The sequence below is a fragment of the Colius striatus genome, chromosome 3 (assembly GCF_028858725.1).
Source record: "Colius striatus isolate bColStr4 chromosome 3, bColStr4.1.hap1, whole genome shotgun sequence".
In the NCBI taxonomy this organism is placed as follows: domain Eukaryota; kingdom Metazoa; phylum Chordata; class Aves; order Coliiformes; family Coliidae; genus Colius; species Colius striatus.
Window position 1 is genome coordinate 71,255,009 of NC_084761.1, and position 22,824 is coordinate 71,277,832.

Sequence of the window (22,824 nt, forward strand, 5' to 3'; positions counted from 1 at the left end):
GCAGATAAATATTCCTAGTTTTCATCCTTCTGAAGTCTAAATATCCATTACTAAGATGTTTGCCCTCAGAATTATTCTGGAAAAAGGGAGTAGAATTATTTTTTAAACTAGACTATCAGAAAGAGGACATTTTGTTATACAGCTCATTTTTCCCTAAGGAAAAAGCCCATATTTGGCTAGAGATTGTGTAACAGATACACAGCATTTGATCATTACACAGTGAGGACTATATTCTTACCTAGCATGTGTCTTTACATGAAACTTGCTTTACCTTTCCTAGGACCCTTAACACAATTATAGAATAGCAATGTATAGGAAATATATTTTTAATACCAATTTGAAAATATCCTATACTGTGAGAACTGCAAGTACAAGAAAGTCAAGACTGTGACGCTGAGTGAAAAACACAAAGTCTTCAAGTCATTATGTTCTGGTGAGTGTGCTCTGAACAGTTTACTTCAAGTAGCTATTATTTTAGACAGAACAAATCTTACTGTGATCCAGAAATGAATACACCAAGTTCTTTTCATTGTACAGCATCTGGTATAAAAACTCCCTCCCACTAAAACACTGCATTCATAGTTCAAGGTGACGTTATGAACAGTAATTAACCGAATTCAAGCTCTTATTATCTAAGGGTGGGATGATAAAGAACATGTTTGGAATCTTTGTTCTATATTAGTCTATGCATGAGATTAGCATTTCCAAATAACTTCACTAACAACTAGATTTGTTCCTATATTTTTTTCCTCAATAGCCAGTATCATTATTGCACTAATCCTTCCCAGGTGAGGCTGTATCCCTAACAGCCTTGAAGTGAGGGTGAAAGCTATTACAAGCTCCCTGGTATCACATGTATTTGGGTTTATGAGTTTAAGGGCCCTTAAAAATCATCTTCTCTTTCAGCACTGAGCCCTGCTGAAATAAGCTTTCTTGGAAGAATACATATGTCAAAAACATTACTATCATAGTTGAAGAGATTACAGGAACACACCACAAATAGCAAAGCCTGAAAACACATCCAACTAAATTTCCTTGAGTGGACAAACCAGGGGGAAATCATCAATATTTGGTCTCAGCTGTGACAACATCATTAATGATGACACTCCTTTGACAATCTTCAGTCTACAACATTTTCACATTGAAAGCAACCAGGCAACTCGCAATTACTGAATTCAGTTGTTAGTGTTGCCTCTGTCAGTTTGCCACTGTAACTGAGAAACATACGAAACTTAAATCATTCCATAAGCATTTCAAGTGACAAAGCCGCTCTGTTAAGAAATATAGTCTCTTCCAGAGAGCACATGTTGTATTTTTTCATTGAAAGTAGACATTCAAGAACAGACACTGACTACCTTTTTTGCTTTATACAGAATCCACACAGACTAATGTCCCTTGAAGGTTTATCCTGAGTTATTAGTATGCAGCTTCTAGGAGGTCTGCCTCTAAAACAGAAGCAACAATAAATAACTGAGGCTAGAAACCCCTTATTCCATAAACTGGCATTGCACTATACATACTGTTTTCATTGCACACAACATTCTCTGCATACACTGCAAGAGGAAATAGCTTTGCAGATAACTACGTGGGCTACTGCATGCTGCTGTCGAGGTCCCCAATTTCAGATAGATTTTGGCTTGACAAACTGAGATGTTTGACCTCCAAAGACCAAACATGATAGGCATGAGCTTTGCCTGACAAACAGCATGGAAATTAGAGACAGCTTGCTCTCTGTCTTGTTCACAGAAGGTTACAAGGGCATAAGACAAATCTGAAAAAAAAAAAAAAAAAAAAAGAATCCTTCTTTGAAAGAAAACAGAGCTGAATGCTCAGCAAATTATTTCATACTGCCAGTCATGCTGAAACAAAAACTGTTTTCTTGAAGACCAAAACAAACTTACATACTGAGAGGCAGAGAAAGCCCCCAAACCTTCAGAAGTTAAGAAGGAAGACAGATTAAAAACAGAACCACATCAGAGAAGGATATTCCTGTGGCCCATGACTGGCAGATCTGGTTTCACCTCCCCATCTAAAAGCAGGCTGAGATCTTCCTTTTAATAAAGCCTTACATAGCAGTAGAATGAAGACTGGCTCTGTTACAAGCTAAAAGGCAGATATAATGAGAATAAAAATCCTTCAAATTATGCTTTCAAAGAGCTCTTAAAATATTTTACATACATATATATTACCAATATAATAAGAAATCTGCATTTTTTTCATCTGAATTATATGTATCAGTATTTCATACTTACAGACAACCTTACTTTCTAGGCATTTTGGGTTGTTTTATTTTATCGTGTCCTGGCAAAGGGAGGTAAATTTTGTGAGCCTTTCTACTTCAATGCTAGAAACACTCTATCAATTATTTAGCTTTTGTATTTTATTATTTCTGAAAAGCAACAAAAAATGTTAAGAACATGTACTGGTTTTTTGTTCTTGCTAATGTTATGTATGCAAAGCATTGAAAGGGAGAGTTGAAATCTCTTTCTTCTGCATCAACAGATCATTTAATAAATTCCAGTGCAGCTACAGTTGTGCAACCCTATTACAGACAATGGAGTTATGGAGGCATAACCACAGGCTTAATTTGGCTACCAGCATTTTTCTTACTCATGCTAGAGAAAAAAAAAAAAAAGGAAGCCAGTCAGATTTCAGGCTGTCAGTGAGGAAAGAAACGTATCTTTTTACCTTCCTCAAGATACTTGTTATAGAAATGTGTTTTCTGAGTCACCAGTAATACATGAACATAACAGAGCTCAAATTCTACTGTCTGACACAACAGCAATCCAACCTTCTCCTGTACATGTCACTTTCCAAAAACAGGACAACCCTTTACCTACCATGCAGCAGGATACAGTCTTGTATTCCCACAAGTTCTGAATTTAGTGCACATAAACACAGTGACTATCTTACACACAAGGAGCACATTTGACCGCTTATGAATGACTGAGGCTGACTGAACATGCACATACTGAACATCCAACACTTGCAGAAGTCTCAGCTACGCGATACCTGTGCCAAAAGAATACACTGCTCATGCACACAGTTATAACCCACTTGCACTTCTGTTGCCCAGAGCGAGGCTGAGCTGCACCACCTCAATCACCCCTCCAAGTGGCTATTGCCTTGCCTGGGCAATCCTCACCTTTCCCTTATATGGTCAGCATCAAATTCCACCATGGGAGATTAGTAGGATTTCAGGTAAGAGCAGAGTGGGCTATAGCTACATTCACTTTTCTAAAAGCCTGTGGAGTGCCCAATCCAGATCTCAGGCCATGTATACAGGAAGGTATTACCGTATATAAGTTGTTTTTGGACAAACAAGTATGTCTCTTTTGACAGCTGACAAACTAGAGCAAGGAGAAGCTCCCTACAAGTTTCTTGTATGACTAGAAAAAGGTGAGATGCAAACTGAACCTAGACGTGCTTGTCAATATCCCACAGTTCATTCACAGGCTATGGTTTCACATTGAGAAACCAAGCAAATTTGAATACCATTTCCATTAGTATTTAAAAACACGATCATATCAGCTATTCAACTTCAGATATTCCATCAGTCTTAGCTCACGGTAAGATGACATACCCATCATGTCTACTTTTCTTAGCAGATAAATCATCTCCTGCTGCAGGTCTCCTCTTTTTCCTTGGAGGCATCACTTTACTAAAGCAGTCTGATGAACTGCAAGACCGGAGACTTCCTACAGAGGGAATTAAAAACACCAGTACAAGAAATGAAACTGTTGCACACCAGTTGAACTATGTCCACTAATAGGCATATTACAAAGGGAAGGGAAGGGTGGAAGTTAGTGGGTTTAAAAATTACAAAAAAAAAATGGTCTCCTTTCAATAACAAAATCCATCTCCCTTTTACATGTTCTACGTAAAAGGTTTCTCTGTGTTTTATGACCAGGTTTCAGCTAAGGCCAAAAGTGCTATACCAACATGTACAGTAGTGCTAGTGCTACTTCAGTCTAACAAAAGGCAAAAAATGAGACTACCTTGAGACTACTTTTTAAGTCCTCAAAAAGATATCCTTATTTTTAGTAATTTATTAAAATTGGAACTTCTAAGAGTTATTTATTACTTTTCAGATGCAAATGTGACTAGCAGCAGCCTCTACAAAACAGAATCTTTCTCTGTTTCAGCCCCAAGTTTTTTCCATGATACAGAAAGCAAGGAGTAGGAATGGTTTTGTTTGTACATCAGATTTGTTTGTTTGTTTGATTGATTTCTTGGTGGGAAGGAAAACATTCGGCAAGCACTGGGGAAAAAAAACAAATGTCTGGCTGTATCATTTGGACTAGAGAGTTCTCAAAGAATTAAGGTCTCCAAGCAGGAAACGGCAATTCAGGACACTGATGCCAATCAAGTGGAAGTCTTCCCCTCTCCTTCTCTCAGCTACATACTCTTATGTCTCTGGTGACTCTTCAGTGTGCTAATACAGCTCAACAAACCTGTAGATAATTAACCCATGCAAAAAAGAATAACAACTTTCTGTACATTAGCACAAGAAAGAGCACAGGACCAGCCCTTTTGACCACCAAGTCATTAAATTACCTTTGCTGTCTCATGAAAATAGTAGGCTAACTCTCTAGGCAAAATTTTGTCCTACTTTCATATACTGAAGACCACATGGACATCTGAGAAAGGTGCGTGTAAGAGCAGTTGAAAGAGCTAACAAAGCTCCAAGTGTTATGCAGAGAATTTTTAAAGGAAAGGAAGAGAAAGGTGAGGTGTAAAAATCCAGACACAAAGTGATGCCAAAGAAAATTGCAAGAAATTGTAAACTCCAGTATGTCTAAGCCACCTTCTCTTAGCTTCAACAGCATCCAAGTTTAGCTATGCTTTATTAAGATGCCCACAATTCTTTCATTTCAAATCACAGCACAGAAGCAAGCAATGAAACTACTTTTTGACACCAAGGTAGCAGACTGAAATCAGTGGCCCAGTTCCCAACAAATACTAACAGCAATCTTTTGCTTACCTATTCTTCGTATCTTTGAAAGTCTCTCTCCTGTTATAGGAGAAACATATGTAAGGAACCTTAGATCCTCACAGGCTTTGCTACATGTACTTTATTTTAAACATGCACTAAAACTATTACGTATATGAAAGTATAGAATATTGTTCTAGTATTAGGCAAGACATTCAAACTGCTTTTTACATCAAGATGAACTAATTTGGTTTCAACTAATAAAACTTTTGCACTTTGTATACGTTATTTGGTCTTACCTTTATATTCATTTGTATTAAGAAAATTAATCTCTAGTTCAAGAAATATTTTTTTCAATCAAAAAATTCTTCCTATATATTCCTCCTTTTTTTTTTTTTTTTCCTCTTAAACCCTGAAGCTTCCCCATCCCAGCATCCTCTCAGGAAAGTATGACCATATCTACACTCTTTTAGAAATAAAGTTTTACAAGTATTGTAAATGCAAATTATAATTTAACTGGTTATCAAAAAAACTGCCTAGCATTATACTCCATAAACTACTATCACATGAAAAAAATCAAAACGGCTGTGTAAGAAGAACATACTTTTAGAAGCACCATCCAGAATACCTTACAAAAGGAAATTAACAATAATAGTATTTATCTTCTTCTCAGACATGTTTGAAACAGGTAAGCCAGAGATCATCAAAAACCCACAGTACATCTGATGCATTTTACTACCCAGATTAAACAAATTAAGGAACTGACCTGCTGAATATCATTTGTTCCATCTTATTATGCCTGCAAATTAATCACATTGCAAAACTGTCTTCCCCAAAGTTATTGAAAGAGTGATGCTGTATGGCTTTTTAGATCAAGTTTCTAAAGACTCTGACAGTATTTTTTTAAAACCTACACAAACTAAAACTACTTAAGATGACAGTAGAATTTAACAGATGGCTAGAGATAGCCAACAGACTCAGACACACACTGAACTTAACAAATGAAAACATGTGCTAATTAATACCTTGTTTGGGAATATAAGTTTGTACTTGAGTACAACCTGTAGCTACTTCATGCCTTTGAGAGCAATTTGATTATTTTAAAATGCTTAATACAGAAAAAAGATCTATTTATGATGGCCACAGGCAACTGGATACTGGTGAAACGCAAGAAAGACCACCAACCCCTTCACAGGGCTTGTCCAGTTTACTGGCTATTTGATTGAGAAAAGAAATATGCAAGGCTTCTGTGAAAAGAGAAGCATAGCAAAAGAGAAAAATAAATCAAAATAAATAAAAGCAGAACAGTTACAGAACAGGAAAAGTATTCTGTTAGATCTGCAACCCCATACAAACCAAAGAATTTAACCCAAGAATTCCTGCTTGAAGTATTTTCCACATTAAATGATAGGACATTTTTAGAAAGATCACTAAACATGTTTTACAGGCTTACACTGACAATAAAATTCACCATAACCCAATTTCTCCAATGACACACATGAAAAAATTTGTACTCCTTCCTGGTTTGAATGTATTTAGTTGCAGCTCATAAACTGACAGAAAAGGGAAGAAAAGAGATAGCTCAGAAATTGATATTAAATGCACATGTGTACCCTCCTCACACAAACACACACACAGACACGAGGTAGACAAATATCTGCTTCTAGAGATTTAACATCTTAAAATCTCAGGTTTGGACCAAGTCTTCACTATAATTTAACTGCTGAAAGGTTAGTTGAAAAGTATTTATTTTTGTTACTAGAATTAGTATATTGAATTCAAAGGGCAGTTATAATTTCCCCTGTAACAAATTATTCAAAGTTAAACCAGCAAAACATTTTAGCTTTAGATGGAAATAAAACTATCAGAGTTTGGGGATTTTGTTTAAATTCTTGCAATTTCTTACTTTACAGTATAGTTCACTAAACAACGTCAATATTAGCCTCTCCTACACAGAGCTTCCTAATTCTATATGTGATTTCTAGGTCCAGTCTCTCACAACTAATTTCACTTCTCAAAGTTTTAATCATCCGCAAATAAACATGCAGCTCCCTCTGACTTCATGCAACGTTTGACAGGAACTTTACTTACCAAGTGCAGCTTCTCTGATGTGATTATCTTCTAAGTTTCTTACTCCTGGGTCTCAACTCAAGACTGGCAGAACCTTCCTAGTTCTCACTGTTTTTTTGACACTTGAAGCTAGCATTTGCAAGGTAGAGCCTCCAAATGGCTGCTGAATAGGCCAACATCAGCCAAAAGCCTGCCGAGTATAAATGTTGTTTGCCAAACATTCTATTCGGTAGTTCCAAATTTGCAGGAAACAAAGCTATCCAAGCGAAATATCAACTCAAGTGCTAAAATTCACCCTAAGAAATTTAAAACAATATGCAAGATAATCACCACAAAGGAGGCTCCTACAATAGCAACAAAACCAGAACAAAAAAAAAAAAAGAAGAAACAGAGGTCAATAAATAAGAATTCTTCAAGTTGCATCCCTACAGAAGTGATTTTCAGACATGTAATTTTCACCTTCTCTCTAGATAATGCCTGTGAATAATCCTGCTCTTCTGATGCTTACGTAGAGGGATGTTTCAAAGGAAAAATAATTAGAAACTGTGAACGCTGAAGCAATTGGAAAGATATTGCTGCTCCCTAAACGATGCAACAAGACCATCACAAGCACAGTTAACAATCACCATTTTTCAGATACAAGATGAGAAAATCAAGATACTCATCAAAACATCAAACAACTTGCCATCTTCTTGTAAAAGGAAAAATCATCATCTCTATCTTCAATTCAACACTACAGAACTGCTTTGGACTCAAGAGGTATTTCTTTTCTAAAACAAAAAGAATAGTAGAGGCAAAAGTACTTTTTCCCCTACAAGTTTCAGGAACAGCAATGAAGCCTTGTTTTTGTTGAAGACATTACCTTGCTTTCTTAAACATGCCAGGTGACAACAAGAACTGTACTTTAAAAGACATTTTAGTTTGGATAGATAAATAGGTGACAAATTAGTAACCAAATCACAACATAATAGCTTAAAGTTGCTAATTTGTAGCTATGACATGAAAAACTATTATTTCAAATCTTAGATAGTTTTCCAACTTAATGCATACACACACTAGAACAAAAAAGAAATTGTTTACAGAATCTTAATGTCTCCTTTTCTTACCCCTACAAACAGCTGAAAAGGCAAAGGCCCACAACACATTTACATCCTCCCTTATTTTTCAGATATACATGTACACTGAATGCTGACACATCTTATGAGATGTCAACCATTATAGGTAACTGGAATTTTGAAGCAGAGTCCATCTTAGCTCCTGAATCCCTGAAGGAATTTTGAAACTGCGACCCTTAGGTTGCAGAAAAGAAAGGAAACACACAATTTGCTGAAAGTGATTTAGATGTCCAGTTCATTTGTTGTTAGCTCAGAAAGAATTAATTTGAAAAAAAATGTCATACGCATTAAAAGCTCTTTATAACTATTACCCTAAAACTGAAATAGTCCTTTTTTAAAAAAGAGCTTTTAGAATTCTCAATCAAATTTAGATAGGCATTTAAGTTATCCAAAATGTAGGTCCTACTATGTAATATCATAAACCAGGATAGTTATGTCAGAAAACCAATAGTACTCTCTAAGGATAAGGTGTGCTCCAGAATATACAGAGTGTAGGAAAAAAAAATCATCCCCCCCCCACCAAAAAAAAAGGCCTCAGAACTAAAAAAAATCTGCCTTTAGATGGGTTTGGCAACACTCAAAGAATCTTTTTGTGACTCGGTTATTAACATGACTTTCAAAAGAGTTCTGGAGACAGAATCTCAAATTCAGAGTTATCTACATAGTTCTATAAATTGTGTTACGAAATTAATAGTTCTTGACATTTCTTATTCTGCATACTAGTAAGCAATACTGGAAAATCCAAGTTCCAAAAATTTAGGCACATCAAAATCAAACAATTTACAAAAGTAACTCTTTCTACATTTACATAGGCTTTTCAGTAAGATGTCTCAGAAGTGTCAAGTCCCATACAAAAAGGACACAGAGACCACTGTACTACATTCACAATAGCCAAAAACACTCCTTGCACATGTACTTACCCTCATACAAGGAAAGCCAAGCAAACATTTTGACTGAAATCACATGCAATTTATGCACAGTTTGGAGCTTCATCTCTTTCTACAAGGAGACAAAACACTGGGCAGAAGCATATAAAAAACTGGAATGTAATATGGAGATGAGGAGCCTGCCAGTATCAAACTCTACTTTCAGTTCTCATTCCATATTTTTTTCCTGGTTTTAAAGGTCCTTTTACAACTACTGTAAAAAAATTACACTCTTTGCTAGGATTTTGTGCCCAAAATCATTCACAGGCAATAGGATAACCACAACTGTCAGTACAAAGCAGTTCATCAAAACCAGTAACCAACCTCAAACACCTTCCAATAGAGATAATAAGAGCTCTGAGGCTAATTTCTTACACTGACCTTTATGACAGAAGTGCTACGCAAGAGATAAGACACATTCCAAGTATCTTAACCATGTCTACTCTTATTGGTTGGTGACAGAGAGCAACTACCTCAATGCTTCACAACATTGTGCTCAGAAGTAAAAAAAGTCTACAAAATGTATTTTCATACATGAAATCACTAAGTATCTGTGTTTAGTTTGAGCACCTGGATCACAAAGGGAAACATTCCAAGTCTCCATCAGGAGATGGTAGAAGACATAAGGACAAGAAAGCCTCTGACTCTCTTGAACTATCTGCCTCGACTTCTTTTGTAGAGGTTTTTCATTTACATGAGTAGCTAATTTTAAGTATCAAACCACTAACCACACTGAAGGAAAACATTTGATAGAAGCCTTTTGGTGGCTAGGATAAAATAGTTCAACTATGAAACAAAGTCACATGTCACAGTAGGGAAGAGGGTGTATAAGCCCTAAGCGAGCTCTGACCAATCCCGAACAAGAAAGTCCAATGCATCAGTTCTTAGTGCTCTAGGCTAAGAGTGTGCTATGTTTACAAGTGTGTCTCAAAAATCTTCGTAAGAAACCAACAGCTCTCTCCAATTTCTTAAGCACTCAAGGTAACATCGGCAAACAGCTAGCACCTCAGCATAGAGAAGAACTTTGAGACAGATGGTAGAACAGATATGGTCAGTTTTAAAAGAACAGTTCTGCTGAGCAGTCAGGGCTTGGAGCCAGTAAGTTATTTCCCTTCCCCCTTAGGTGTGATGCCTGAAACACAGAAAGGACCGAAGGAAAAAAACAAGGAAGATGTCAGCTCAAAAGTAACAAGTGCAAAAGGAGGTAACAAACGTTTCAAGATAGCAAGTCACAAAGCACAAATGCTGATGAGTCAAGAATGGCAGCAAGCTAGTACCAGGCACTTGAAATGAAGGCCTCGGAAAATAATGACATTTTATTGAACAGAGAACAGATTTATGCTATCAAATAGCCCTTAGACACCGATTGAATTTCTGCACACAAAACAGGAGCAACTTGCATCAAAATCACTCAAGAAAAAAGCTGGGTTGTTTGGAGCACAGCATTTAAACTCAGTCACTGGCACCACAACAGCCACCTGAGGTCTTGATTCTGGTCTGGTCCCACTAATGCTCTTTCAAGAGTCAGAACACTGTAAGAACATGGATATTCTGCTAGTCTAACGGGTTGAGTCCAAGGAGTGAGAGAAATTTTTCATGAAGTCTTCTGAAGTATTTACACTGAGAAATAGTAAAATCAGAGACACTGCTGAAACCTGCGAGTCCTTCACAACCAGACAAATGAAAAGCATGAACATCTCCTTTGAAGGAAATTCTAAAAAGTCTTGACACTTTCTTCCTAAGATCCCCTAGTTTTCTAAAATAGAACTTTCAATTATGTCAGAAAGACTTCTTTGACAAACTGTGTTTAAATTGTTTCAACCTATTTCTACCATATTCCTAGTAAATACCTGTCTGGTGATCGTCTTGGCCAACGTCCTCTGTCAGATTCTGCAAGAGAGCAGGAATTATACAGTTAAACAAGATGGTGATCTTCATTGTTCAGTCATGCTTTAATCTTTATTTGATACTGAATAATAACCTTAATTAGTTCTTATTTACCAATTTATTTCAGTTCATATTTACCAAAATGTTCAAGGATAACACTCCAAAATTTGAAATATATTTTTGCATTTTGATCAAAAACATATCAAACCATGTTTTAAGGGTGGAAATAACTACTTATTGGATGAGGAACTTTGCACTGTTGTATTGAACAATTCTATTAATAAATACTGCATTAGAAAGACTGAATATACCATTTACCACAGAAATGGCTTTGCTTAAAGATAAACACACATAGATGTTCTAAAGAGAACTGACTAAAAAATAACTGAAATCTTGGAAGCAAGTTACCCCTTTTTTTAGACAGTGTCTTTTCCGCTAAATTTGTAGTGTACAAATAGAAGCCATATTGGTATTTCCAGCTATGGTTGCAATAGAACAAATGCAAATGCACAGCAAAGAAGCAGGGACAGCCTTCAAAAAAACTCTTTGCATGGTTATAAGAGGATAGCTTGCTCATTCAGTATGTTTTATTCAAGAACTGTAATAATTTGGATGATGGCCACAGTCACAGCTTCATCTATGGTAATATCACCTAAATCCAACTTTACAGTGAATGGTGCTCAAACTCCATCCAATCCTCCGAGTATAAGCTTTTACCCTTTACTAATACTGCACAACAGATTCAAAATTATCAGCCTCTGCAAAAAAAAGGCAGTCACAGTTTTTAGAAGCATTATCACTTAATGACTTCAAACACAAAACATCCCAGACTAAAGGCCTAGCTACTTTGCTGAGAGAAAATGGCAAGTCATTACCAGCCTATTGAGGGTGTGGTAAATCTTGTGAATATTTGCCAGTGTTGATAGGTGAGAATTCAGTTGAAAATCTAGAGGGGAGGAAAAAAAAAAAGTTTCAAATTCCCTGTTTTCCATCTATAGCAAGCAAGATACTCATATGTTCTGGTTCTTTAATAAAACCATCACCACACAAGTATAAAATAAAGGCTACCTCAACACTTTTTCAGCAACAACATTTTCAACACCAAGTGGAACCAGTCAGCAAAATCAGCCAAAGATAGCCTACACGTGCATTTCCTCTATGGCATGGATGACCCTCTGGCAAAATGGAACTATAGTTAATTACAACTACATTCAAAATTATATTGAAAAAAAAATGAAAATCACAACTTTTTTCGTTTTAATTGGGAATCATTATAATTTCCATGCTACCCAATTCTTTGGTTCCATACATGCCAAAAACAATTTATGTACCACGTAACATTCCAAGATCATTACCAATTATGTTAGTTTTTTAAAAGATAACTTGATTAATATACACATATTTGCCTTTATAATAATCTCCTTACAAAACAAAGTGACTGGAATACACTTACACAGTTGAAACATGACTTTTGTAAAGCAAACCAAAGGTCACAATACAGCAGCTGTTAAGACCAGAGCCAATAAACCGGAAAATAAAATATTCTGACACTTTACCAAAGAAGCCTTAGCAAAGATCTAACTCCACTTCCATGCTCCAAAAATAAAACACTCAAATTTTGCTTCAGTTGCAAAAAAAGTGACAAACTAATTTGCCTCTATTCTTTTAAATCCCCTATTTTTGTCTGAAACGTGTTGAGGACAAACATGGAAAACAAGTAATTTACAAAAAAAGATCAACCATGCTCCAGCCAGAGAGCATGCAAACCAACAAGAGTATCACAAGTTGGATAGAGACCAGCTGCCAGAGATAAAGACTGACAATTGCTATACAATATTTCTATTTAAACTAAAAACCAGTTAGCTATCCCACTGGAACTTATGCTCAAAACCACTCTAATTAGAGACATATACTATATGACAAGCAAAGTATTTCAAGCAAAATTCTTCCATATGTGAAATGCTGTATGTGTCTGGTCTCAATGCCAAGCTAATAACACATTAAAGCAATTCTGAGAGACAATGAAATTGGCTTCACCCAGTCGCAGATACAGGTAGCAAGTAAGGTCAAAAAACAGTGTTCCCACATTTCCAGCCCTAGCATTTGAAATAAATAATCATTAAATACCAGATCTCCAAGTCAGTGAACCACACTGCCACGTAGTTAAACCACAGACCTGCCTGCTCTAAGGGTACTTGTTACACACATCATTATGGAATTCTCGTCATGGTGAATAAAAAACGAATTCAAAAGATACCTTTAGCAATCATACATTTCATTTATTAAGTTAGCTAGAGCATGATTTCACTAATGGCTACATATTTCTTAATGTATTGTCCCCAATCCACTACTACAGCACCACAATTTCTCTAAGTCAGAAGTGCCAAAGACAGAGTTTACAATTTAGATATCTATATGAAGCCAAACAGTCCAGATGTTATCGAGATGCAATAAGATCTTGCATCTTGAACAGGGTGCTAGACTTCTTCCCACATTAAGTGCTCAACAAAATTCTGGTTTTGCCAGTCAAACAATACTAAGCAGAACTATTCAAAAAAAAACCCCAACTCTGAGTTTCTTAGTCAATCATCATTTCAGCATAACGGAATTAAAAAAAAAAAAAAAGAAGGGGGAGTGTGGAACGGAGAACATAAGAGTCATTCTGAAAAGGACAACATTTATTTAGTTAACTACCACACCAGACTAAGCTTTCTGGAACACAAGTTTTCAAATCTCCCTTATTGCTCAGCCTAAAATCTTCAAAGAACATGAGTCTTTGGAGAAACATACACAGAGGCACCAAGTGGAGAATATTGAGAAAACACTTTATTGTTACCTAATACTAAACAACAGCTTTAAATAGTACCTTAAAAAAACAACTGTAAGAAATATTTTAAAATTAGGATTATCTATATTAAGAAATAACATATTCCTAGGAATTCCAAAAGACATCATTCATATCAATATGTTTCATATATCCACTGGAAATATCCTTACAATTTGAAGCTGTGACTTCATAAACAGATTACATAATTATTATGAACTTGGAGAGGCTGCAAAAAATATATTTCACAGCTCTCACACAACAAGCACCACACCTTAGTTCCACAAAGGCTGGTTCATCCACATGAATACAGAGGATCAGAGCCCAAAACTTTCTTCCATAAGGGAAGCTTGCACACTAAGGATATTATTCAAAACTGAAAACAGGGTTTTTTTTACAGTAGTTATTATAAAGGCAAATGCAAGCAGTAGCCAATGAATTAGGGAAGGTAAATTACAGCTCACATCATCCTCCGACCTGGTCAGTATTTGCTATGCATATATTGCAAGATACTTAAACTACTCTATGACATTGAAAAGGTGTATTTTGGAAAAGTGGTTTTGAAAAATCAGAATAAAAATTAAAAAAAAAAATACTATCTCCCATGTTCAAGTAACACCATCTTGAGAAGTCACAAAGGAGCAATGGCACATTCAACGTGACAAGCTAGGGATTCAACAGCTGCTGCAACGGTATCCTTCAGGAACAGGCTCACTCTCCCTCACCTCCTGACTCACTCAGCCTCTGAGTGCTGCCTGTCCTCGCTCAGTTCACCACCCCCAGGAATCTTACCCCCAAAAACCACACACAAACCAACCCTCCCCGCTCAGCGTTCCGAATCACATTGCCAAGGAGACGTAACACCAGATATGCAGAGTCTGAGTAATAAACAGGAATAGTTGTCCCATATGGCAGCAAAATAGTCCCTTGTGGCAGCAGTGACATGTTGAATTCTATCAACTGTCCATCCAAGCCCCACTATGAGAAGGGTGATACATCACATGAAGCTATACATGAGCTTTACGCAAAGACAGACATCACATGTGAAGCTATTTCTCAACTGAATACAAGATTTTCAAAGCACTTGAATTGGTCTGAAAATATTTTGGGGTTGTTTGGAGTTTTTTTTGTCCCTGGAGAGGAAATATTTTCTAGCAAGGTACCACACAGTTTATCGACCTCAGTCAAAAGGAGGAAACTGGATTGCTTCACAAATACTGCAGAGAGAGGTGCTGGACTGTTTTTGAAGACTTTAAGAAGTCTTGGTCAAACAAGTGTATGTATTTTGTGATTAAATTATTTTTCATGCAGATGCTAGTTTGCCTTTAGCAAGGACTGAAGCAATAGAAATTTGAAATAGTATTAAATACTCTGCAGTAATTCAGAATATAACAGGAAAAAAAACATTTTAAAAACCTGAGCAAAATAATTGCAAATCCAGAATCTAGATATGACAGAAATGCCAGAGCCAACATGATGTCATGGAATTTAAACTTTGTTTGCAATTTGACACAATTCTAAGTATCAAAGTCTGGTTTAGTTAATTAGTCATGATCATATACACAATTTGAAAATAAAAACCAAATAGTTCAAAAATAACTTTTAAAACACTATAGATTAAGGTTCTACACTGTAGACCTGGCAGTTATGAACAGGTGAAAAAAAAAGACCAACAGCTATCTGGGTTTGCTTCCACAACAAACTAGACAAAAATCATTCTGTGCCCCTTCATTAACACAAATACAAAATACAATAAACAAAATAACTAATGTCTGTAAAATACAAGCAAATTATTTAAGTGAACTGAACCTGAATTCTCTACTTTCCTCTCTGACAAAAAAAATCCTCCATCTTTTAAAGTCAGTTTCAATTTTTTATTGGTAGGAAAAATGTGTTGTCAAACTATTCAAATGTCATTGCAAATTAATTTATTATGAAAAAAAACATTTCTGCCTATTCACCTCCTCACACACAGAATAAATGCCCATCTGAATGAAAACTTTACTTCTGCTGTCAAAATTATCACTTTAAAGCTTGGCTAAAACACAGCTACAGAGTGCATTACAATCTCCTAAAAACTTAGTAAAAAATTAACAGTTCTACTAAATCATATCAGCAACTGGCTCCAAGTTTCTTTTGAAAGGTTCTAGATTTGTCTGAACAAATAGAAAATCTGTACAAAAATCTCACAGTAACAGTAGGTCTAAAAATATTTATTCTAGACAGACTTGCCATATCAATGCTAGAGATACAATTCTGTATTAAAAAATAAGAATGGAAGAAGTTATAGTAATTTTTATTACTACTAATATGTATCTGACTCAGCACAAGTATTTTAAGTATCAAATATCATCTCTGTCATCTTCTCAGAAAAAAAATAGATAGAGAACACATACCTGGCAGACTCATTCCTGAAAATTACAGTTGAATGTTTATGTTTTTGCTTTTATTTAATTCGTTTGCTTGGTTTGAATAAAATTGGAGAAATCTTAGAGTAGCATGGGAAATAATAGTTCAAAGTATGGTCTTAATTAGTTTTAAATAAACTTTACTTATCCAAAAAAGAATCATTTGCTCTTCCATGAACACCACCATTTCATGCTCTGTAGTCTATTTACAGAATTATCCAAACAGTAAGACAATTTACATTGATTAATGAACTTAGAAGTTGAGATGTGAAACCCACACTTGGTGAAAGCCTTCAACATTTGTGTTTAGGCAATAGAATTGCGTTATTTATTACTAAATGCAGAAAACAAAAGAAAAACTTGCAGCAGTTTTATTTGCACTGACACAAAAACATTTACTCCTAGAAAACAAAATTCTTAAAAGTGCAGTACAGAGCAGCCAGGAGCTGACTCTGCATTCCTGCCCAAGGGGAGACAGTGATGCGAGAGCAAGAGTGCAGGCAAAGGGAGGCAGAGACAAACAGGCTTGAAAATTAGGTCCTTGATTTGGTGGGGTGGAACATCAGGCACAATGCAGAAAATATGGAAAATAGAAGTGAATTCAGCCTGGACAGCAAGGACATGCAATTAAATGGGAAGAGAAGTGGGATGATCCATCCTAGCTTGAGGAGCAAGAGGACCTAGCCATTAGAGCTGAAGACATGGTGCTGCAGGCTGTTTCTCCTGCACGAGAGATGTACAAAGCTCAGAGCTACTGCTGATGCCAGCCATAACCAAACCTATGGCTGCAAATCTTTGTACATTTTCCAAACACAACAGCCTAAAATGTTCTGAAGCAAAACACTGAGGGATTTAAGCTATTCAAAAAAAGAAAAACCTACAAAAATCCCAAGTAACAAAATATGCTTCAAAGGACAACAGAGTAAAAAACACCTACCATTTTAAGCACATTCAAATCTAACATTTGTATTACCACATATCAGTCACTCCCTTTATCTGCAATTAAATATTTTAATAGTACTGCATGTTACATAGATAGGGAAAGCATTCACCCTTTTTCCCCCCACAGAAATAACTCTTTATTCCATCAAGGTCTTTAAAAGGTACCCCAATCCAATGGCTTGTTTACACAAAGAGCTATTGCAGTTTAAAGTTCATTGAGAATTTTAGAGCAACTGAAGCAGAGCAAAAATTGTGTAACTTCAGTTAGAATTCATTTCCATTTACCTGAAATTGAACAAATAAGAGCTATGCTAACCCCTGCTATACATATAACAGGATAAAAACCCCTGCAAACTGGCTCAGAGAGTTTTTTAGGGTTTGATATGTTTTCGGGAGGGGTGGTGGTTTTGGCTGGATGTTTTGTCTTTTTTTATAGAAAAGACTGAACTCCAGGCACAAAGTGTCTGTTTCTGTTGCTGCAAATACTACTTGCATGCTTACTAAACGCATTTGATGAACATTCCCAATGGAGATTCTTGCCAGAATATAATAAAGCCGGAGTGACTGGCCACAGCTGGAAAAGAATGAGTAAAAGCAGTGGATAATTAGAGCCAATTTAAATCTATTTCTAAAGCACACATTACCAAATCAAACAGCATTTCAGTGATTTAATGTTACTCAGACTGTGAAAAGACACTCTCTCAGTCTACAATTCAGAAACATTGGAAACTGAACTACAAAGCCTTTAATATAGAACCAATTTTAGGCCCACTAGATGCAAAGTGTTCATTTATTCTCTTACTCTACCGCCAAACAAATTCAAAAAAGCATCAGTGAGTCCATTTTGCATCATCAGCTACTACGGTCTGAGAGTTGTTTGCCAGCACTACTCTTAACTTCATGCCAGATTAGGTGTCACCTGTCATCCTACAAAGGGCATAAAGCTAATAAAAACTTTGTACCTCCTGCTCAAGCTAATTCAGCAGAAATGCAACCCTGTCAAGTACGCAGGACTAGGGTGTCCAGCACTATGCGGATTGGGTACGAGTCACAATGGACTCGCAACAACCTAGAACAGCTCTGCCAGTCAGATGCATTACTGCCCTAGCTATTTGCTTCTTCCTCCCTGCCAAAAGTTACAAACTCCCACAGCTCCGTCAGCAGCACAGGTCACGGGAGTATTCCACAACCCACTTCAGGCAAAAAACAACCCCAAAAACCAAAACACCAACCCTGTCAGTTTAGACAACTAAGGTAAGTGGCAAGAGCTAACTTACATACATTTGACTGAGTGGATTAGAGTGCGCTCCTACAAAACCATTTTACCAGCAGAGCAGGAGAAGCAGTAACCTACAGCTAACGGGCAGCAAGGAGCAGCTGCAGTAGACAGAGTCCTGCCATCTGTGAGTCCACACATCTGCATCAAGCGACACAGAGGCATGGGTCACACCTAAAGCCTTGTAGCATATACAACTACATACATAAGTATGCATATACAATTTTAGTTATGTATGCATATACAAATATATACATATGTATGTACATACAACTAGATATTTGTAGTTTTGTGTGCATGTATTAAAACAAAACAAGGAACAAAACATAGTTACTTCTATTTCTTTACAAGCCCGAAGTAGAAATTTTATTTAAAATCATTAGTCTGAGGTTAAATAAAACAACTTAATTGGATAGAATAAGAAAAATTCTGGCACATACAAATAAGGGCTCTACTTGAAGTCCTTGTTAGTACTCTTACTTACTGTAGAAATAACAACCACGCTTTTAAAGGCTCTAATTGTACACAGAGCTGTGCGTTTTCATGGGATGTACCGTACTTCTTACTGCAGTGCTTTTTGGCAAGCATGGGACAGACAAATTAATGCTAGTTTTTGTCTTCTGCCTCAAGACAAACAAAACTAGGAAATAATGCTTCAAAAAAACAAAAGTCTTTGTTTTCAATATCTCCAAAGGGAAAAAAGGAAGTAAACAAAATACAGGATTAATATTTCACTTAAAGTTATTGCAAAAACTACTCAGACATAAATAAGCTTCAATTTCAGTGCTGTAATTACACAAACAAAACCTCATCCTGATACAAAAGAACAAAGAGAAGCAGTAAAAATCTGCTCACCTGCCTAACTCAACTTATTGCATGGCCTTGCACAGAGAAGACATTTCCAATGATATATATTGGAGTTGCGAGAAATTTTTAAGTAAATATTTGCAATGGCATAAAGGAAAGTTGGTGTTTCTCATATAATATGAAAGCTGTATTGTCAGTCTCAGAAATTAAAAATGGGACTGAGCAAAAAAAGTATTATGTGTCTATATTTTAAGAACAATTAAGAATCTAGTAATTATCAGAAAAGAGGCTCAAATGTTCAGTCAAGAAACACTCATAAGCCAACTTCTGTATCTGTAAAGATATGCTATGAATATTTCTTGTTTCAACCATTTAACTAAATGAGGAAAACAACCCCAACTACTATGAAGCTATAATGAAATCAGTTCATTTAGGAAAACCTTCTTTTTTAAAGTAACACATATACAAGGCCACAAGTAGCCAAAAAAAAAGCAGTATCACGGTGGAAGATTCAGTCATTCCAAGGGACATTTTTAGAGAAGCTAGTTACAGCCGACGGCTGAGGAACAGTAGTCATCTTGTTCTCTGAAATCAAAAAAGAAAATATCACTATATAGCCCTAATATCCTACATGAGGTAGCATTGGAGTATTTATACTGTAGCTAAGGTGTATCATGAAGACGGATATCTTTATTTTTTGACAGGGCACATGACAAGACACTGAACAGAAGGCATTTTCTTGAAGAATTATCCTTCCGTTTCCAACATGAGGCAGTTATTTGTGCCTTACTGGCAGCATTAACTACCAACATATAATGATCCTTAAATATAAAGGTAAAATAAACCAGAACCACTAAAGAAATTACATAACCTTATGAGTTGCTGCTTTTACCAGGCTGCCCCTGTCCAAGCTCTCATTTTGAGAAACACAGGCAGATTCAAGAAAATCCGGGCCTTGTGCAGCATTTCTTTCCATAATTGCTTTCAGGACTTCATCCAAAAGTCGGACCATCATTCATTAACGTATGATCAAAGCTTCAGTTTTCATTATCTTCTCCATAAGCGAGTTCTGCAGTAATCAAGCGTCTCGGACCTGCAACTCCCTGCACGGTGAGCACACGTTCCTGGGAGATTTCACAGGAACTAGCAGCACCGTTCTGCCGAGACAGATTTGTACTCGGAATGACAGCTTCAGCTCTCCCGCGGACGGGGATGGAGCTTATTGCCGAAGCCCGCGGCTGCCCCACGCACCTGCGCAACCCGCCCCGCGCCAGGCACCCCTCTACAGCACACACTCCCGCCCGCTCGGGAAGCGCAGCCAGAAACTACATCGCGGAGACAAAGCCCTCCCCTACGTTCCTCCCAAAGAGTGGCGCGATCCCCTTTGCTGCTGCCCCGCCTGCCCGCGGCCAGCCGGCCGAGGCCAGGACGCGGTGCGGTGAGGCCTTGGAGAGCCCGTGCCCTGCCGGGGGCTCCGCTCCGCGCCACCCGCGGGGCACCGGGCGGCCGCTCGCTCCCCGCGCATGGGCGGGGGCAGCACCCTGACGCGACGCCGCGGGGCCTGCTGGGAGGTGTAGTCCGCCACCCCCGCCGCCAGCAGCTGCAGCGCGCGAGGCACCTACGGGAGAAGACTGCGTCTCCCACAATGCGCCGCGGTCCACGCTCCCCTTCACAGCCCGTTTCTCCTGCACCGGCCCGGAGGAATCCGCTAAATTAGCCGCCCCCTACATTCCTCGCACACACGCATCCGTACCCCGCTCCCGCGCGGCGAGGACGCCGGGCAGTTCCGCAGCCCGCACCCGCCCTGCCCTCGGCAGCCCCGGTTCCCTCACGGTCAGCACGAGGGACGGCCGCGGCCTCACACGCTCGCCACCCGGGTCGGCGAAACTGCGTCACACTTTCCGGGCGCCCCCGGCCCCCTCCGGGGCTGTTCCTCTCACCCGCCCCGGCACGGGCCGCCCCCGCCCACCCCCCGCCCCTCCCGCCCACCGGAGGAGGCCGCCGTTGGGCGCCCGCCGTCCCCACGGGGCGCCTGTACCCAGGTACGCACAACCGCCTCTCTCCCCGTAGGCTCCGCACCAGCAAGCCTGACGCCCTCTCCCGTCACCGGGAGCCCCGGCGCCGCCTTCGGCCGAGCCTCCTCGGTGAGGGGCAGGAGAAGCCGTCCCCGCTCGCGCGGCAGCGCCCGCCGGCGGAAAGGCCAGGCCGGTGCCGCCGGTGGGCGGGCGAGCGGGAGCGCGCGGCCCGGCCCCGCCGCTACTCACTGACAGCGGCAGCATCCGAGTGCATTTTGGTGCAGCGCACACACTGCCCTGCCCGGCCCGGCTCCCTCTGCCCCTCTCCCAATCACAGAGCACAAGCGCGGACGCCTCCCGCCCCGCCCACCGGCGGCGCCCGTTGGCTCGGGCTGCCCTGAGAGGCGGTGCCATTTCCTCTCCTACTGAGCGAGGCTGCTGCCATTCTCCCGCTGCCTGCCCCGCGCCACCTCCCCGCCGCATCCCCGCCTCCTATTGGGTGCCAGGCTGCGCCGGCCCCGCCCCCTTCGCTCTGACTGGCCTTGGCCAGCGCCAGTTTTCGCTGGCCTTGGGAGCGCGTGCAAAGAACCCCACTTTGTGTCGGCTGTGGCTCTGATTGGCTACGAACGCCGAGGGCCGCGCCCACGTCCTGATACGATTGGGTAAGCGGGAGAAGGGGCGGGGCCGGCGAAGGGGGCTCGTCCCTCGGGGGGTCGCCGCCGCCGCCGCCGCCAGCGAGCGGGGAGGGGGGGGACGGTGGGGAGAGAGCCGCTGCGGGGCCAAAGGCAGCAGCAGCTCCGCAGCTTCAGTCCCGGGGCGAGAGGCAGACAGGCCTCCCCTCCCGCAGCATGCCCGCTGTTACAGAGCACGGACACCAGCGGCAGCGCGCTCTCCCCTGCTCAGCCCCGAGGGTAGGTCGTTAGGCAGCCGAGGCCTCAGGGCCGTCGCTTTGGTGCCCCGCTGTCGGGACGAGCCCGGGCCTCTGCATGCCCGGAGGCTCGCAAGCCACGTACCTGCCTTGGGTAAACGAGCGCTCTCACACGTACGTAATGTGTGCCTCGGGGCGGGTGGGGCAGGTTGCTGGCGCTTGTGAAGGAAGATCCCTGACTACATTACCCTAGCTTTGCTCTGCACTTAACCTCCTTATAGCCAAATCGCCGACTAGTTTAGAAAGATTTGTTTCTCCCTTTTCCGAAGGAGAAAAATGGCAGCCTGCCACCCCTAGCTGAGCACACCCAGGAGCCAGGCCGGGGCAAGAGCAGCGGCACGCAAGCCAGTGGGGGAACGGCCGTAGGGGCTGCTCCTTGCCAGTAGGCAAAACTAGCTCAGCCCCCATTCGCTGCCGTTCCTGGCCCCAGAAATCCTGCACATGAACCCACCCTCCTCGCAGAACGGAGGGAAAGAGCTCCTTGTTCTTGAGCGGAAGGAGGAACGCACCATAGTATGTGAGCTCAGTATCCTCAGTCCATTTAGGGATAACGGGCCTTCCTTGCCCCTACTCGGTGCTGAAACACAGATAAGAGACTGCTACAGCACTGCCTGTGCACGATGGAGGATGATTCAGATGGAAATTACCCACAGGAAAAAAAATAAACTTCCTCTAAGGGGTTAAGTCCAGTCA

General features: G+C 39.8%; 1 protein-coding gene across 8 annotated transcripts in view; it reads right to left on the reverse strand.

The window, feature by feature from the left end:
* The window catches only part of DCUN1D4 (defective in cullin neddylation 1 domain containing 4), a 41,838-nt gene extending 20,311 nt beyond the window's left edge, over window positions 1-21,527 (reverse strand). The window contains exons 1-5 of one of the 8 annotated variants that reach the window (XM_061993161.1): window positions 21,453-21,527; window positions 11,807-11,877; window positions 10,895-10,934; window positions 4,985-5,014; window positions 3,584-3,698 (exon numbers count right to left, since the gene is read on the reverse strand). In XM_061993161.1, the coding sequence (XP_061849145.1) occupies window positions 3,584-3,698; window positions 4,985-5,014; window positions 10,895-10,934; window positions 11,807-11,877; window positions 21,453-21,477 (281 nt within the window). In that variant the 5' untranslated portion in view covers window positions 21,478-21,527. Of the gene's footprint in view, window positions 1-3,583; window positions 3,699-4,984; window positions 5,015-7,024; window positions 7,194-9,038; window positions 9,074-10,894; window positions 10,935-11,806; window positions 11,878-20,059; window positions 20,673-21,238; window positions 21,355-21,452 lie in introns of those variants that run through there. The other 7 variants (XM_061993169.1, XM_061993168.1, XM_061993163.1 and 4 more) reach the window with 7 other exon arrangements.
* Window positions 21,528-22,824: the final 1,297 nt, after the last annotated feature.